At 29.3% G+C, this 18,779-nt stretch overlaps 2 protein-coding genes across 3 annotated transcripts; one reads left to right on the forward strand and one right to left on the reverse strand.

Annotated features, from left to right (window-relative positions):
* Positions 1-1,710: 1,710 nt before the first annotated feature.
* Positions 1,711-4,556, forward strand: LOC120088848 (Phototropic-responsive NPH3 family protein). 2 transcript variants are annotated; one of them, XM_039046292.2, is made up of 5 exons: positions 1,711-2,191; positions 2,272-2,341; positions 2,432-3,040; positions 3,148-3,690; positions 3,806-4,556. In XM_039046292.2, the coding sequence occupies exons 1-5, from the start codon at positions 2,091-2,093 to the stop codon at positions 4,349-4,351; spliced, it is 1,869 nt and encodes a 622-aa protein (XP_038902220.1). In that variant the 5' UTR covers positions 1,711-2,090; the 3' UTR covers positions 4,352-4,556. The 2 variants fall into 2 exon arrangements, with proteins under 2 accessions (XP_038902220.1, XP_038902221.1); XM_039046293.2 differs by having other exon boundaries at positions 1,743-2,191; positions 3,151-3,690.
* An 886-nt stretch (positions 4,557-5,442) lies between these two features.
* On the reverse strand, positions 5,443-7,518 carry LOC120089237 (uncharacterized). Its single transcript, XM_039046654.2, has 3 exons — positions 7,394-7,518; positions 6,105-6,301; positions 5,443-6,021 (listed from the first exon to the last, which is right to left on the reverse strand). Exons 2-3 carry the CDS (start codon positions 6,186-6,188, stop codon positions 5,593-5,595), a joined length of 513 nt encoding a protein of 170 aa, XP_038902582.2. The 5' UTR covers positions 6,189-6,301; positions 7,394-7,518; the 3' UTR covers positions 5,443-5,592.
* Between the last annotated feature and the right edge of the window lie 11,261 nt (positions 7,519-18,779).

Below are 18,779 nucleotides of genomic sequence, written 5' to 3' on the forward strand. Positions count from 1 at the left end.
AATATATATATATATAATTTTTTAAGGGAGATTTTCAAAAATAGAAAGACAAGGGAAACTTTTACACAAAATAGTAGTGTTTTTTTGCTATTTTTATAAATAGTTTGATATTTTTTTTATAGATGAAAATTTTACCTTTTTAATAATAATGTTATTATTTTTTAGTTAAGGAATCTATAGAGGTGAGAGATTCTGATTTCTTGATTGAGGACAGATAATACTTAAAATCATCGAATTATACTTTTGGCAAAATGAAACTTTTAGTTATCTAAACATATATTTTATTTGTTTCCATATATCAAAGATTAGCAATTCACTTTATTATAACTTGTTTAGTAGATAATGAATTCTAATTTTTGGGTTTGAACTTCTAAAGAAAAAAAGAAAAAGTAATTGGAGACTTATGATTAAAAAAAAAATGTGGCTGGTGACTGAAAGATCTAAAAAAGGAATTTAGTAAATTGAATATACTTTATCATTATCATTATTATATTAGTGAGGATAGTTTAAATTTTTTAAAGACTTATTAATCCTTTATATAATTTTAAATTTCTAAACTTGTTTCTAATCCAATAGTAATAATTTATATGTTTTTATGCCAATTGTTATGCTCATGTTAACATGATAATTAAATTTGATTAATTATGTTACTACAATTAATATTAAAAAAATATTCATGTTAAATAATAAAATAAGTAGGTTAAACTATCATATCCATCCCTCTACTTTGGGTCTCATTCTATTATAGTCTGTATACTTTTAAATGTTCAAATTTAGTCCATTTATTTTTAATAAATCTATAAATTAGTCTCTAATATAGATTGAAGTTAAGTTTTCTCAATCTTGATTAAATAATAATAATAATAATAATTTATATGAAAAAAAATATAACGAGAATATGTTTTCAAAATTTATAGATGGAGATTAATAAAAGCAATTTTACTTTTCAAAAATAACAAATAGTGGTCAGAGTCAGAGACCAAAATATTAATTAAAAAAATCTTTGAAATTTGAATTAAAAATATTAAGATGAAAAAAAAGGTTTCAAATTTTTCGTGTATATTTTTCAATTTGATTAAAATTTTAAGATTAATTTTTAAAATAAAAGATAAAATTGTGAATCTGTGACAGATGTGAAGTTTTAGAACCGAAAAACATACGAAATTTTTAAATACTATTTTTTTTTAATAAAAAAACTATCTATATTTTTATATATCCATACGATTTTTTAAAGTAAAACAACTACGAAAATGAGAGATTGAACCTTTGATCTCATGTCAATTATCATTGAACTAAGTTCAATTTATCTTATATATCCACAAGTTTGGTATCAATGTAAACGATGAATTGTTATTTTCATAATATGGTAAAAAAAATTCATCAAACATACAAAATGAGCAACAAATTAACTATTTATTAAAAAATAGTAAAAGACCATGAATGAAATTAATATGTTGGAGTTAGTAAATTCATGTTTGAGGTGTAGAGTTGTAAGACGAAGTTCTCAATAATTGAGAAAAAGTAGATTAAAAGAGGAGAATGAGTTGTGAGATCCCAAAACTTCACATGCGTCACAGTTGTATGAAATGAAGGTTGAATGATATATTTGTTTTGGTTGTGTAGTGTTTTTGTTTAAAACATTAAAATGTAAGATTATAAATTTGGTAACATAGTGTTTTAAGATAAGACACAACCCTTTCTTTTTCCTTTGTAGAAAAATTAAGATGTTAACATTTGTGGATGGGAATTTTTGACACTTCCCATGTTGTATTTTGCTCTGTTTGCCTCCACCCAACATCCTCCAATCTCATCTCTTAAACCAAATTCTGCCCCAAGCCCACACCACATGCTCTTAACCCCATCTCTTTTTACGCAATTCCCAAATTTACCCTCCATTTCCCTCCCTTCTCCATGCCCATTTCTGCCATTTCACATGGCCTCTTGCTGCTGCTACTACTCTTGATCATTTGGGAGGCTGCACATTTTGATATGTTGAATTGTTGATGTTATTACATACAAGTAAATGAAGATTTATAATTTGTTTTGCACTGTTTGATGATTATGAATTTTAAGATTCTTCAACCTCTTCAATGGCTGATCCTGAACCAGAGAAAGCTAAAGTCTCTTCTTCTCTTAACATGTCTTCTAAGAAAGAGCTTCTTTCCACAGCCATGAAGAGAACCAGTGAATGGTATGTTTTTACTTTTCTTCTTCTTCTCTTAGCTTCTATGCAAGTTCTACACTTCCTTATGACATTGCTTTTTTCTTTAGGATCTTTTCCCAAGAAATTCCAAGCGATGTCACAGTTCATGTTGGAGAAGCATCCTTCTCCTTGCATAAGGTACAATTCAGATGTCTTAGGTTGTAGCAAGTGAATTAGATGAAATGAAATTGAATTTAGTCTTTTTTGTTTGTTGGGATGATTTTTCAGTTCCCACTTGTTTCAAAATGTGGCTATATAAGAAAACTAGTATCAGAATCAACTGATGCTGATCTTGCAACTGTTGAGCTCCCTGATTGTCCCGGCGGGTCCGAAGCGTTCGAGCTAGCTGCCATGTTTTGCTATGGGATAAACTTCGAGATCGGCACCGAGAACATCGCGATGCTCCGGTGTGCAGCAGAGTATCTTGAGATGACGGAGGAATACGCAGTCGGAAACCTAGTTGGGAGAACTGAGGCATATATAAATGAAGTTGCACTCAAAAGCCTTGCAGGGGCAGTTTCTGTTTTGCATATGTCTCAAAGCCTTCTTCCAACAGCTGAGAAGGTTAAATTGGTGAGCCGTTGCATTGATGCTATTGCCTTTGTAGCTTGCAAAGACAGCCAGTTTAGTATGTTAGGAAGAGCTTCTGATATTGGCCATCATAATAAAGGATTAACTCAGCCTAAGCCTATTGTTGATTGGTGGGCTGAGGACTTAACTGTTCTAAGAATTGATATCTTCCAAAGAGTTCTTGTTGCAATGATGTCAAGAGGCTACAAACATTACTCTCTCGGTCCGGTTCTAATGCTCTATGCGCAAAAATCGCTCCGTGGCTTGGTGAGATTTCGATATGAAAACGAGTAGATTAATACGAATGTTTTTCTTTTCTTTTCTTTTTTTTTTATGTTCTTTCTTGTGTTCTTGTCTAAACAAAGTTTGTGCAGCAGGAGGTATTTGGGAAGGGGAGGAAGAAAATTGAGCCACAACAAGAGCATGAGAAGAGAGTAGTATTGGAAACAATTGTGAGTCTTCTGCCAAGAGAGAAGAACGCATTGTCGGTTAGCTTTCTTTCGATGCTTCTCCGTGCAGCGATTTATCTCGAGACAACGGTTGCTTGTCGGTTAGATTTAGAGAAGAGATTGGCTGCACAATTAGGACAAGCTGTTTTGGATGATCTTTTGATTCCCTCATATGCCTTCACTGGAGATACATTGTTCGACGTTGACACCGTGCAGCGGATCATGGTGAATTATCTTGAATTAGAAGTCGATGCGAATCAATCCGGGTACACTGGGAATGAGGAACACGTTTCGTCGTCATCAGGCGACTTCGAAAGAGTGGGAAAATTAATGGAGAATTATCTAGCTGAAATTGCATCGGACCGCAACGTATCTGTCTCGAAATTCATTAATCTTGCTGAACTAATTCCTGAACAATCAAGAGCTACAGAAGATGGAATGTACAGAGCCTTAGACATCTACTTGAAGGTGAAAAAACTCTCTTAATCTCAACTTCCCATTTAAAACTCAATAGCAACTTCATAAAATAAAACACAAAAATGAAGATATCCTTTTCTGAATCATGTTGTATGGTTATTAATAGGCTCATCCTGCATTGAGTGATATGGAAAGGAAGAAAGTGTGCAGTTTAATGGACTGCCAGAAGCTATCAAGAGAAGCCTGTGCTCATGCCGCACAAAACGATCGACTTCCTGTTCAAACGGTGGTGCAGGTGCTATATTACGAACAGCAACGACTCCGCGACGTCATGAATGGCAGTGCCACCGGAGTTGAGTTGCCTACAGTTCCTGCTAAATTAAGCATATACTCAGCTGAAACAGCAGCAGCTGCACACCCAGTTTCAGATGAACTCTCCATTTTGAGAAGAGAGAATCAGGATCTAAAGCTGGAGCTTGTGAAAATGAAAATGAAAATGAGAGAGTTTGAGAAACCATCCATAAGCAGTCCACAAACAAACACTCAGATGCCGCCTACTGCTGAGAAGCCTCCACTGCCCAAGAAATCATTCATGAACTCAGTGTCGAAGAGGCTCGGTCGCCTCTACCCCTTCGTCCGTGCCGATGGAGTCACGTCCAACTCGAAAGGCCGAGTAAGGCCAGCTAAGGACCGGCGGCATTCGATTTCTTGAGGCAGCCTTGGATCTATACAGCATTGTGAAGAGTCTTGTTTTCCATTTCTTTTTGTTGTTTTCTTTGTTTTGCTTCCAAGGATTTGCAAACTTTCAAAAACCCCTGCCGCCATTTGGTACTTTTGTAATCTATCTTATGTTGTAAATAATATTGACATTTATCAGTGTTTGTAATAAGATAAGAGAGTTGAGAAACAGAACAAAAGAACATTTCGTTTTCTTTATTGGGAGAGAGATACAAATAAAAAACAATCCAGTAGGAAGAAAAGTGAGTATTAGTAGGGTATGAATCTGAATAATTGAATATCTCTTTCTACAAAAAGTCTTTTGGATTTAAAAGGCAAAGAAAACAGCCAACTCATCACCCAACAAGGACACAGCAGCAGAAACAGCAAAAGAATATGTTTCAAATTCAACTCTTTTTTTGAGTTTTGTACCATTTTTTATACCGTAATCAAAGCTCTTTTATACATTTTCCATTTCCCTTTTTTTGAAATGGGAATCTTTGTTCTTGCAGTAGTAAACACCTACTGAAATAATTCCTCCTTTCTTCTACTAGCTCAGTTGAGGAATGAATAGTTTAATTTGGCCAATTTTATATCAAATATATAGTTTCCTTTGCTGATAATAAACTCACCACTTACATTTGGGCCTTAAATGACAAGCTGCAGTGCTTGTAAACAAATAATTATACGCATTTGTTTTCAAGAACTTTGATCCAACGACCCGTGAAGGTTTTCTTTTTAAGCTTGACGATTGCGGAGGGGAGGATCAAACGATCAATATTTGAGATGATATCAAATAACCCGTAAAAGTTTTTATTTTTCAGTTCAACGATTGCCGAGCAGAGGATCGAACGATCAACTTTTGAGATGATATCGAATGACCCATAAAAGTTTTTCTTTTAAAGTTTGACGGTTGCAGAAGGGAGATCAAACTATTAACTTTTGAGATGATATCAAATGGCTCATAAAAGTTTTTCTTTTTAAGTTCAACAATTGTAGAGGAGAGGATGGAACGATTAACATTTGAGATGGTAGCTAAACAGAAAAAAAAGTGTAAAAAAAGGAAACTTTTGTAACAATGTGAGATGTGGAAAGGCCTAATGATAATTATATTAACTTGGTTATAAACTTGTACACAGAGAACACTCTGAATCAGCCATTGATAAGGGAATGAAAACTAAGGTAAAAAAGAAAAGAAAAAACCCAATGAAGAACATAAAAAAGAAAATTTGAGAATCAAGTGAGATTAAGGCTTACAACTTGACAGAGCCACGGATTTGGATGGTGATGTGAAAGCTTGATTTCATCTTGAACATCAAGAAATCCCAAAAAACCCATTTGAGAGCCATCAACGAACTCTCCATCTCTGTAAAATTGTTTAATTTTCTGAGCAGATCCATTGGTTGAAGAAGAAGAAGCAGAGAAACTCATCCCAGAATCTGAACCTTCACCCAATTTCTTCATTCTTCTTCTTCTTCTTCCTGTTTTTCCACCAATTTGATTACTGTAATTTGAAGGCCCCAATGTTAATTCAATCTCACTTTCTTCAATAAAATCAATTTCTTCTTCACCTTCTTCTTCTTCCTCTGTTTTTCCCCTGTTCTTTTCTCTTATGTTCTTCATCAACATCTTCTGAATTCTGTATAATCTGTGCAGTTCATAAACCTACAAACAAAATTCATTTTTCATCTCTTAAAAAAAATTTAAAAAAATTAAAAAATTTAAGAAAAAAAAATAGAAAAACTTACTTGGTGACGAAAAGTTTGTTCGTGATTTAACATGGCCATCTTCATATTGTGTTTAGAGTAAGATTGTTCCAGCAGATTAGCCATTTTGAGATTGGAATGGTCAGAAATTTGTTGCTGTTTTTTTGGTTCCGATAATGTTGGAGCTCTTACAACTGGATCATCCAACCAAACCAACAGCTAGATCTTCAGATTTTTGCCTAACAAACATAAACTTACTCAAAATCACTGTGGATTTTATGTTTATTATAAACTAAAAATACTTGGTTGTATCTCGGGCTATGTAATCCACTTAAAATGTTCGATCACAAGTTGCCACATGAACTATTTTTTGTTTTTGTTTGTTTCCTTATGGTTTGTGTTTTTTTTTGCCCACAACAATGTGGCAATTTCTCGTACCAAAATATCTTCATCATAAATAATAGAATTGGCAAAACCACAAAAAAAAAAAAAAAAAAAATAATAATAATAATTTCTAGCATTTTCAATGATTTGCAAAAATAGAAATTTACTTCATATTTTTAGTTATATTATCTATTAAATATAGCTAGTTGGTATTAGTATGTGAATGTATTACTAAGTGGAATTATTCTACCTACCTAAAAATGAAAAGGAAGAAGAAAACAATAAATTTCTCATTCAAAATTGGTTGAAAAATTAGTGTAAAAAATATGGACTTTTTATTTTATCTTATTTAGTTCTTGATTTAAATTTCCATGTCATGTAAATATACAAAGAAAAATATTTTGATAAGTGCATTTACTACAGAACCCATTTTTTACCCACCATCCACTTGTCAACCTTTAAAGTTCAAAGCAAACTCTAATTTTTCCCCTAGTTTAAACCTTTTTTTTTTTTTTTTTTTTTTTTTTTTTTTTTTTTTGTTGCGGGATTGAAGTGAGTTGAAAAAAATAAATAAATGTCATCTACGACGTAACAAGTATTGTCCATACACTAAAGAGTAATACTTAAGTGTAACTCCGACTTTTTATTCATAATTTTTCTAAGAAAAAGTTCGATAAATGACAAACATTGATTGAATAATGATGTGAACTATGTAAAAGTTGGTGAATCCAAATATTTTTCATATAGAAATAAGAGAAAAATGAAGTAAAGTAAAAAAATTTTAAACTTCCAAGTAACGATCAAATATAATAGAGAACTTATGTTGCGTTTGAAACACAAACTTCGTCGTAATATAAAGTATATATGTATATATAAGAAACAACACATTTGATAGAAAATCAGCAAGAAAATTATGGAGAGAGGAAAAAAGAAAGAAAGAAAAAAACCTGAAAGACAGCAAAGTTGTTGAAAGAAACAGAAATTGAGGTTGAAGAGAAGGAGAAATTAGACATAGGCTTCCACAAATCTTAGCAGCTGCTTAATTCAGACACAAGACACACACATATATAAATAAAGAAGGTAGCTGATCAGAGATTGGATAATATAATTATATAATAAAAAAACATTAAAAAAAGGAAATAAAAAAATATGTCTTTTTTTTTTAAAAAAAATTATTATTATTGAGTAAATTAAGAATTGGGAAATGTGGGAAGGATGTTCGGTCTGGGGAATATATGAAGCATGCCAAGAGATAGTCAGAGAGAAGACATTACAAACCCACGGCTACCCCCACTCCCATACAACTCAAACCACCACCTTTTTTCTTTTTCTTTTTTTAATACAAATATATATATATATATGAATCCCGAGCTATATCTATTTTTATGCATACCACCTAATATCTAATTACAAGTTATCACGTAGCGATTTTTCATTTTTCACGTAAGAAATTTATATTTCTTTTTCCTTTATGATTAAATGAGATGCATGGAGATGACTTAAGATTATTCTTAAAATATCATTTTGTTCCATGTACTTTGAAAACTTTGTTCGGTTTTAGTTTTTGTACTTTCGAAAATCTTAAATTTGGTCCATATTATTACTTATTTATTTATTGCTGATTTCTTTCCCAAAAACTTTTTTTGTTGTTTATTAGCATTTCACACCAAATTCTGAAAATATATTCGCATATTATATTTTCTTGAATGAAAATTATTATTATTATTAGTTAGCCAAATATCAATAAATATTTATTAAAAATATTGGGGTTAACATTTAAGATTTATTAAAAATATAGGGACTAATATTAGACATTTGAAAATACAAATATTAAAATTGGACAACTTTTAAAATATAGGGATCAAAATCTATTTCAACTCATGTAATTCTTTTAATTCGCCAAATTGATAGGTTAGGATTTTTAGTAGATATAAATTTTAAAATTTTATCTTATAAGAATTGGTTAATTTAAAAAATTTTGAATTTCTTATTAAATACAAAATTAACTAAAAGTTTGAAAATTTATTAAACATAAAATTAAAAGTTTAGGTACTTGAATTTCATGGCCTGAAATATACCAAAAAAAGAAAAAAAGAAAAAAAATTACAAAATTTAAAGATTAAATTTATAATTTAACAATTATATAATTATTTAGGTATTTTTGTTTTTGAAATTCACCCAAATATATGTTTTACTATCCATTTTTATACTATTGTTTTAACAAAATAAGGGTTTTAAAAATAAAAAAAATGTAATTTTCAAACATATTTTCCCATAAAAATTTGACTAGAAACAAATAAAAACTATACAAAAAAAAAAAAATAAATAAAAAATTTGGAAGAAATAAGCATAAATTTTAAAAGTAAAAAATTTAAAACAAAATTGTTATCAATCAAGTCTTAATTATTATTGGATTCTATTATGGTTGTTTTTTCAAAATTAATCTGCACTGAATTTTGTATTAATATATATATATTTAAAGGATTTTGTATTGATATATATGTGTGTATGAGACTAAAACTAAAGACAGATTAATTACCCTTTACCTTAATTTAAGCTGGATCACATGGGGTCTTCTTATTGTCATTGTTTTTTGTTTGTTAATAGCTGTCATGTCCCTCCATATACACTAATTTTCTGAATTTTTCTACCATCCACTTCAAGATGTTGTGGTCAATTTAAGCATGATTTAGTAAATAAAGTGATTATTGTCTTTTCTTAATATTGTCTCACATCTAGTAGTAAATTAAATCTCAAATGTAATCTTTTCTTTTTCCTTTTTCTGTTTTTAATTCAAATCTCCATGCATACCCAATTTTCATTGTATTCTATCCCTTTATATGACAATGATAAATTTGTAATTTGAAGAAAAATGACGTGACCTGTAAGATGAAAAGATCTGACATCGATATGGTACCTGCCATATAGACTCTGATGCTTATTTAAGTCAAAAAGTGTAAACGTGTAGTAAGTAGAGAGTTTAGATGAACTTACTTCTCCTCGTAGATCTTTCCCATAGGGTTTTGGAGTTGCATTGGGATTATCCTTTGTCTCATTAGGTTAGGGTGGGCAAGGACGTGCACCGTTTGGTATTTTGCTAAGGATGACCTCGTCCTTCGCCAAGCCGAGCACCTTCTTTTAACTATATTTTGGGCCTAAGATGGTCCCTTAGGCAAAGGCATTGCATAAAGCATACCTCATTAGGTATTTTATGAGGTTAAACCTTGACCTTGGCTGAGACCGAACATACTAACTTGGGTTAGGCCTAAGCCAACTCCCTTTTTATAGCTCTAATTTGGTCCTAAGTTGTCACTTTTGGCTTGAATCATGATATTTTCTTAACTTTGTCGTTGTTTTTAATTAAATATCGATTATGCCTTTGATCTAAAATGAGCCATGAAGGTTATAGGTGAATTTTTTGGCCATTCATTTGAAAATTCTATTAAAAATTTGTTTAGCCATATTTACAAAATTTAATAGCCATTTCTCGGGTTGTACTATTTAAATTTAGTCATGACCTTATTTATTTATAAACTCGATCATTTTATTTTTAATTTGTTAAATTAAAATAAGTATAATATAATATATTATATATTTATGATATTGTAAAATAATAACTCTATATATTTTTGAAACCTAAAAAAATTCATAAATTAATTATAATAGTTGAGATTCAACTATTTTTTTTTTGTTGGTAGCTACAACTATTCTTAGGTTAATTAGTAAATTATCAAATATGACATTCAATTTAAATTAGGGTTCAGTTTCTAAATTATTAACAAACACATAAAAAAAATGTCAAATATAATTTTATTTTATATTGAATATATTATTTTCAAATTTATGTTTTCAAATTATCAACTAAAATACTTGCAGTTTAAATATAATATGGACTCTTTTTACAGTGAAAAAAATAAAATTTGAAAATTTTCATTTGTATTTAAAATTTTGTTTTATACTTTTAGATTCATTGAATTCGTTAAACATGAATTCGGTAGATAATTCAATTTTTATTTTTGGAAATTGTTTACAAATTGTGATCCAAATAATAAATGATGAAAATAATATTTCTAAGTTTTCAGGCATCAGGTTATGAATTTGAAATTTTAGAAGGAAGGACCATATAAAAAAAATATAAAAATGCTTATAAATATAGTATTTCTTGGTTATAAACTCAATTATTATTTTTATTTAACTAAAATATGCACCTTATAATGTATTATAAATTACATGATTTACAAAATAATAATTATACAAAACTTTTAATATAATATACGTTCACAAATTAATCAATAATATCTTATATTTGATCTAATATGGAATGGCTAATTGTAATTAGTTTTATAGTTTATAAATATATTATTAAATACATTTTGGACAATTATTTAAATTATAATTCAGTTCTATAATAACTATTAAACACAAATCTAAGAATATGAAATACAACTTTATTTCATTCAATTAACTATTTTTAAATTTATGTTTTGATATTGTCTATCCAACAGATATATACTTTTTTAAATTAGGGAAACAAAAAACATGTGATTAAGCCTCATTTAGTAACTATTTAGTTTGTGATTTTTTGTTTTTGAAAATTAAGTTTATAGATATTACTTCTACTTCCAAGTTTCTTCCTTTATTATCTACTTCTTACCAATTGTTTAAAAAATAAAGTTAAATTTTAAAAACAAAAAGTAGCTTTTAAAAATTTATTTTATTTTTAGAATTTGACTAATTATTCAACAATGTTTACTTCCTTATAAAAAAAAGATGTTTCATTAAAAATGTAGAAAAGAAAAGAAACGAAAAAAAAAAAAGTGGAATACAGATGCTGCGCCGACAAATGGATGATGACGTACGAGATTTATGTACCTCTTGGATTACCTCAAGAGTTCAAAAAAACTAATTAAAAAATTTGTTACTTCAAAATTGATTATTAAGGTCCAACAATTTTATTGTTAAATTTTTGTTTTTATAAATGTTATTTTCACCTCTAAATTTACTATTTTTTATTTACTTTTTATCAATAATTTAAAAACACGAGTCAAATATTAAAAACTAAAAAATAAACTTTTGAAAACTTATTTTTGTTTTGAAATTTTGGCTAAAAATTTAATAATTATACTTAAGAAAAATGTAAAATAAAAAGAAAATAGACTTAATATTTAAAAAAAAGTGAAATGATCACTTACCAACTCAAATATACGCGCCAAACGTCATTTAATGACATTGAATTTGCGGAAGAAAAGATGTATGAAATTTATAAAATTGAGAAATGATATTAAATAGCATTAAAGTAGGAGATGTAACTAAAAAAAAAAAAAAATAAAGTTGAAGAATATATGTATATATGGTAGTTTAAAGGGGGTAGAGACAAAGTTTAGGGTTGATAATAGAAGCAAGGTTTTGTTAAATGATTGATTAAAAAAAGAGGGACAAATGAGTCAATGACAGTGAGGGGAGGGGGATTTGTGATGAATTATTAGAAGAAGGGTTCAAAATGCAAAGATTGAAAAATATTATTCCATGAGAATGAAAATGGTGTCAGAATAAGTGTGCACTTACATATCAGATCCTTGTTTGTTGGGGCAAGAAATAAACAAATATGGAACTCCATTTTCCAAAACCAAATCACCAAAAAAAGTTGAGAAAGAAAAAAAAAAAAAAGTGAATTTGGGTTTTCTTCCTTTTTTTTTTTTTTTTTTATTGATTGAAATGGACATTTTAAATAACAAACATATGTGTTCCATGATAATCCATCTTTTTCTAAAAGATAACTAATGTCAACGTCTATTTTTAAGTGTATATATATCTATACATTCATGCTTCGGTTCGGTTTTGATTGGTTTTTCCAATAAAAATCCGATGATTTTCTCCAAATACAAATTAAGATATATATTTTATACTAAACAACCAAACCAAACCACAATTTGGTTCGGTTTGATTTTTTGTTGCACTACTAGTGCTAGATATTCATTTTAATAGCAAAAATGACCTTATTTTATATACTAATATAAAAATGGATTGAAATTGAGAGAGAGCTACTGTTCGAGCTCCTAAGCCTATGGTTAATTTGCTCCTAACGACTAGGTTTGTTCGTTGAAAAAGCTTTCTATTCTTTTTTTTTTTTCTTTTTGCTATATTTAAAAATATTTCAAGGGATAGTAATTTAAAGTAATTTTTCTTCTACCAAACTCAAAGATGGAATGGTATAAAAAAAATTAGAAAAAAAGTTAGTTATACATATATATAATTAAAAAGGAGAATGAATAATAATAATAAAAAAAAGAAATGAATGAAAGATATAAAATATAAAGTAATGCATGATTGTAATTATAAACATCACATGCTTGAGTGTGTGTGTGAATATAATAATGAAAAAAAAAAAGGAAAAGAAAGGAGAAGAGAAATGCATGGTTGATAGGTGAGGGGGGGGAGGGGGAATCTCTCTCGTTTAAACAGCACGCGTTGCCGGCGAACGGAGGAGCAGCCGTATGGGGCGGTGGGCCCATCGGGTTTGCTGTTAAAATTTTTAAACTATTTTGCAAGCGTTCAATTTTATGAACTAAAAATTATTCCATTTTAAACATAAAAATCTTTAATATCATCAATCTTTGAGTACAATATTTAAGAAATATAATAAATTTAGTATTGTGTCAAAATTATGATAAAAAAAAAAGAGGCCACTTTTAGTAAAAGTACAAAGAGGTAATGGACTAAAATTGGATAAAAGAGAATAAAATTATAAGCATAGAATGATAGAAATGCACATTTAAAAATCCATTTTCTCCTTCTATTCTGTGTCTTTGGTCTTAAGAATGAGTGAACATCTAATGTTGTTCCAATTATTGAATAGGGTTTAGGATTAAAAAAATTTGAAGAAAAACAACAAGTTTAGGCCCTTCTTTGTTATGTAATCTACTGTTTGTATGAGTGTTTTAATAAACCAAGACAAGTTTTAAAAGTATAAAAAAAAAATAGTTAATTTTTATAGGTGGAAAAAATGTCAAACTATTTACAAAAATAACAAAAGAAAAAAGAATAATAGATTTCTATCCGCGTCTATCACTTTCTCTTATTTTTTCTATTTTTGAAAATCTCCTTTTCAAAAACTTATTTTTGTTTTTGAAATTTAACTTACAATTCACATGCTCTTTAGGAATGATAAAAATCATTTTAAAAATTTTAGTGTGAAAACAAGCACAAGTTTCAAAAGTAAAAAACACAAAACTAAGACCATTTTAAAAATTTAAGCTTATAAACACCATTTTCTACCTCTAAATTCTTGTTTTGTTATCTACTTATTTCCAATGTTTTCAAAAACCAACCTAAGTTTTGAAAACTTACAAAAAAAAGAAGTAATTGTTAAAAACTTGTTTTTGTTTTTGGAATTTGGCAAAAAAATTCAACTATATTAGTTAGGAATGATGCAAAACTTTATGAAAAAAAAAAAACTAAGAGAAATAAATGGAACCTATACTTTCAATTTGATGTTTGACAGATCATTGAACTCACAATATAACTTTGTGTCCAATAGATCATTCGTTATATTTTCAAAACTTTTTAAAATTCAAAGACCTATAATTGGATATGAAGCTAGGGATGTTTGAGACCCAACTTCAAGTGGATGGAGTAGGCTATTATATCTCATTCCATGTTTGAGGCTTCAATTATGATAATAGGTATTTCCAACTATTAACTTACAATTAACTAAAGTATTACTGTTTCAAATTCCTCATTGTTGCAGTATTTACTATTTACTATTCATCATCTATTTTCCTTTTTGCTACAACTTTTACTATTTGCTATCTAGACTAAAATAGTATGTACCCCATAATCCACAGTCTATAATAAGCATCGATTATAATAACCAACTCAATGTACCAAATCCTTTGAAAAGTTTTGGATCTAATTAAACATAAAATTGAAAGATATACCGAAAGACAACTTGAATTAAGTATAATCTAATTGGACAAAAAAGGGAAATGAAGGTCCCTTATTGGGGTTGGTTTATACACAAAGAGACAGAACAACACGCCATCACATTAAAATTTGTATTTCCAAGCAACCACAAGTTTCTGAATTTTGTCTGTCAAATTACCTCAAATTTCACCCACGCCCACAAACACACACTTTTCTATATTTTATTCAATTAATTCTTTTAAAACTTACATTCTCGAGTTCCTAATTTAACTAACTTTGATTCTTGTGTTGCAAATTTACCTAACCTTCAAACACCCTACTAATAATCTCCACTAAATGATAGATCCAACCTCGATTCCCCTTTCCCTTTTGTAATTACGGTTGAATGGAGATCATCATTAACTTTTAACTTTTAACTCTCATACACTATTTTTTTTCTTTCAATTTTACTATTTTCATTTACATTAAGGTTATTCTGTATCATAAACACGAGATATATGATGATCTAATCCTTTATTTACGCCTTTTTTTTATAATTATTTCGTTTATGTTTGAGAAATAATGGTGTAAAATTGTCGATATTTTTTAATTATGAGTTTCGAAGTTATAATTTTGAGTGTTTCTTTATTAAAGAAGAAAACATAACAAAGGTTAAAAGCTTTTCATTAATCACTAGTTTTGAAATGAATATTATAGATTCAAAGTAGCCTATAAATACCTCATGTACTTTTTCTTAAAACACGCCAACGAATACTCAAAAAACATCTTTCTCTCTTATTTTTCTCTCATTAGCTCTTTTAAGAGCAATTGACCAAAAGATTGATGTTTTAATTGTGGAGCTTCAACTCAATCTTTTAGTGCAAAGTGGGTTTGAGCTACATAACGTTTCAGTTGGGTTGTTGTATCTTGGAGGGAACATACTTGAGAATATCTGTTGCACTGGCGGTTGATATAAAGAAATTCAATACACATAGCAGAGGGTTGAATCTCTTTAAAGAGAGCGAAATATCCGCACCTCAACCGAAGTGTTTAGGTGTTGGCTTTTTAATATTTACTCTATTTTTCTCGTCATTTGTAATTCCCCCAACAAGGAATGTAATCTTTATGTTGTCAAGAAAGTTGTTTCCCTGCTTTTTCATTTAAACAGAAGAAGACCAATATATATATATATATACAATCTAAGTTTGGGCTAAAAAAAAATATGTTCCAAAATGTACACGAAAAATTACAAATCATGTATGGAAATATATTTACTAATCATGATGGAAGTCTAAGTTATTTACATATTTTTCATCTTTATATTATTTATGTTTATGACCTTAGAGTTTAGAGAGTTGCGCTATATAAACTCTCTAAACCCTAGAGGCATCTTCATTTTGTAATCTTGTATTATTCTGTTTAATAAGATTGTTCTCCATTTACCCTATAGATATAGTTAACATACTATCAGTGAACTACATAAATCAGTGTGTCGATTCCTTATTTTTATGTTTTTTTTCATGTTATGTATTCGTCGATTTTATAGCAGAAATTTTGTTAAGTGTGTACTTTCATTGATGAGAAAAATGCCCTATGGGTCCTGAACATCCTTGATGCCAAGAAGTATTTTAAAATACCTAATTCTTTCATGTGAAAATATTCACCCAAATATTTCTTAAATGAAGCAACAACGGAAGAGTTATTACCAGAAATAATTAGATTATCAACACATACTAGGATATTAAGTTGAACTTGTCCTGATGCAACATAATGAGAGAGTAGTTTGAATAAAATTGAGTGAATCCATATTTCTTCAATAAAGAAGCCAACTTAGCAACCAACATCAAATCGCTTCACGTAAGCCATATAAATACTTCTTAAGATGACACACCATACTTGATGAACTGCATGTAAAATTGAATGGTAATTTCATGTACATTTTTTCATCGAGATCACCATGAAGAGAAGCATTATTGTGAACATCCATATGATGTAGTTCCTGATTCTTGGCTGCTGCAACTACTAGAAAAACTCGTACAATGACCACTTTTGTCAAGAAGCAAAACTTTTGATATAGCCAATACCTTCAACCTGGTGATTGCCAAAAATTACAAGATGAGCCTTGAATCGTTGAATTTCTCCATTTGCATGATATTTGATTTTAATTTATATACCTATTTGCATCCAAGGGCTTTCTTGCCAGGGGCCAAGACTTCTATGACACAAGTTTGGTTAGCTTATAGAGCGTCTATTTTCTTCTGCATGGCATCTCTCCAAACAACATCTTTCATAACCTCATTAAAACTAGAAGGCTCATGCCCTACAGTTACTGCGGTAAGAAATATGCGATGTTGCACAGAAAATTTATCATAGTTTACAAAATGTACTATATACAATGTCAGAAAACACTGTATCCTTACCTTTTCATTTGAATAAGATCAATATATATACAATAGTTTTGGGCTAAAATTAAAATACATCACCGCAAGAAATTTGACTTTTTCCAACAAACAAAACTATAAGGAAAAGTAAAAAAACCGTCGGGAAAACCTTTTCCAATGGAATTTCGACTGTCGACATTATCGTTGAGAAAGTCTCGTCGGAAAAACCTTCTCCGACTCAAAAAAGCCTTGTCGTTGGGAAGATTTTGTGATGGTACAAGGATGGAGGAATTCTGCCGATGCTAAAAGGAACCGTCGATGTAGGCTATTTCTTCCAACGGTAAAAAATGTTTTCACCTTCAAGATAAGTAAGCTTATGCCGATTATTCTTTTTAGCATCGGGATATGTTTACTTATCCCGACACTTAATCGTCGAGAAAGATTATTTTAGCGTCGGAAAATGTTCATTTTAGCATTGAGAGAAGTTATCTTTATCGGAAAAAGTTAAAAATTCATGAAATTACACTTTTTCTTGACGTCTGTTCTGTCGGGATTATATATTTAGGCATCGGGAATATCTTTTTTTCGTTATTTACTAACTACTAAATCTTTTTTTTTTTACAAATATCATACCTGTTTGAATCGTACAAATATCAAATAAACTAAAATAAAACTGTTAAAATTAATTAGATATCTACAATATTAAATAATATCCACAAAACATGTTTAAATCTTATAAATTCATCAAATAAGCAACTACTAATAAGATTCGTCTTAAACATTACATAATATCCACAAATTTTAACCCCAAAAATAACATTACATAATATCCACAAATTACCTATAAAATACAATTCTACAACCTAACTTAACTCGTCGGGAGATTCATCTTCAACACAAATCTCGAGATACCTACAAATACAAATTTAAATAGTTTTAATGCTAAAATATACTATATACGAACATTAAAAAATTGAAATAAACCGACCCATATTTACATATTTCAATATCAAACTCAACATAGAACTTAAAGCTCAACTCAAACTTAAATATAGTTATACATTTACCCTTATACCATCTTTAATAACATTAACAAAATGAAATAAACCAACCCATATTTATACATTTTAATCTCAAGTTGAATATACCATATAACAATCTCAACATTACCTACTTTAACCCAACATAAGAACACAAACATATTCAACAGATGAAAGGCAAATAAGACTTCCAAATGACTCAGAGCTTGTCACAAGGGAAGAAGAAGCGCGACTTTACATCTAAAATAAACAATCTAAATAAGTAAAATATACACAAAATCACATCCAGGGTTGAAACTAAGTCGATGAATACAAAATCAGAAACAAATAAAATAAAATAGAAGTCGATATACCTCAAAAGATTGGGCAAAACAATGCTACTAAACCTGTGCAAGAAACATAGCGGTTGATGTTTTACAAATCAAAGATACACAATAGTTGTCAACTTTTCATTACAGATTTTACTAATACTATAAAATAAGAATAATTATCATTCATGAGAATTTGAGTGATCCATTTAATCATGAAATTTAAATTATTAGTGCTCATTGTGACCTTGCAGATTCTTTGGATACTGAAATTCTATGTTTTGTTGGAATCTCTTTATTGAAGAAGTTGGCTAAGAAAAAAAACAATGTTCTTGGCCCCCCCCATTGGACTTGCATTGTTTTTTGAATGGATGCTTTCATTCTGATTTCTAGCCTACTCTATTCCTTCTTCACCAAATCTGCATCCTGCCTTTGGTTAGGAACAATTTTCCAAAACAAAGAAGAATTTATGCTAGTGCCATTTGAGGTGCGTTTGAGTACCTATTCCTTCTTCACCCAATCATGTCATTATTGTTGTATCAAGTTTTTATATGTAGTGATACTTCTTTTGTTGTATCATCTCAATCATGTTATCTTCCTTCTTAGAGTTGAAATATTCACCAACGAAATGTTCAATTTGACACAAAATATGGTCGACACATCACATTTTTTAACATTAAATTTTGAATACATAACTTTTAG

This window comes from Benincasa hispida, chromosome 10, assembly GCF_027475165.1.
Source record: "Benincasa hispida cultivar pf3 chromosome 10, pf3_genome.v1.1, whole genome shotgun sequence".
Lineage (NCBI taxonomy): Eukaryota > Viridiplantae > Streptophyta > Magnoliopsida > Cucurbitales > Cucurbitaceae > Benincasa > Benincasa hispida.

Coding starts and splice junctions, on each gene's coding strand:
- LOC120089237 (XM_039046654.2), bottom strand. CDS start 6,188: ATGGCTAATCTGCTGGAACAATCTTACTCTAAACACAATATGAAGATG. Junction 6,022..6,104: donor AACAAACTTTTCGTCACCAA/GTAAGTTTTTCT, acceptor TTTTGTTTGTAG/GTTTATGAACTGCACAGATT.
- LOC120088848 (XM_039046292.2), top strand. CDS start 2,091: ATGGCTGATCCTGAACCAGAGAAAGCTAAAGTCTCTTCTTCTCTTAAC. Junction 2,192..2,271: donor ATGAAGAGAACCAGTGAATG/GTATGTTTTTAC, acceptor TTTTTTCTTTAG/GATCTTTTCCCAAGAAATTC. Junction 2,342..2,431: donor CATCCTTCTCCTTGCATAAG/GTACAATTCAGA, acceptor ATGATTTTTCAG/TTCCCACTTGTTTCAAAATG.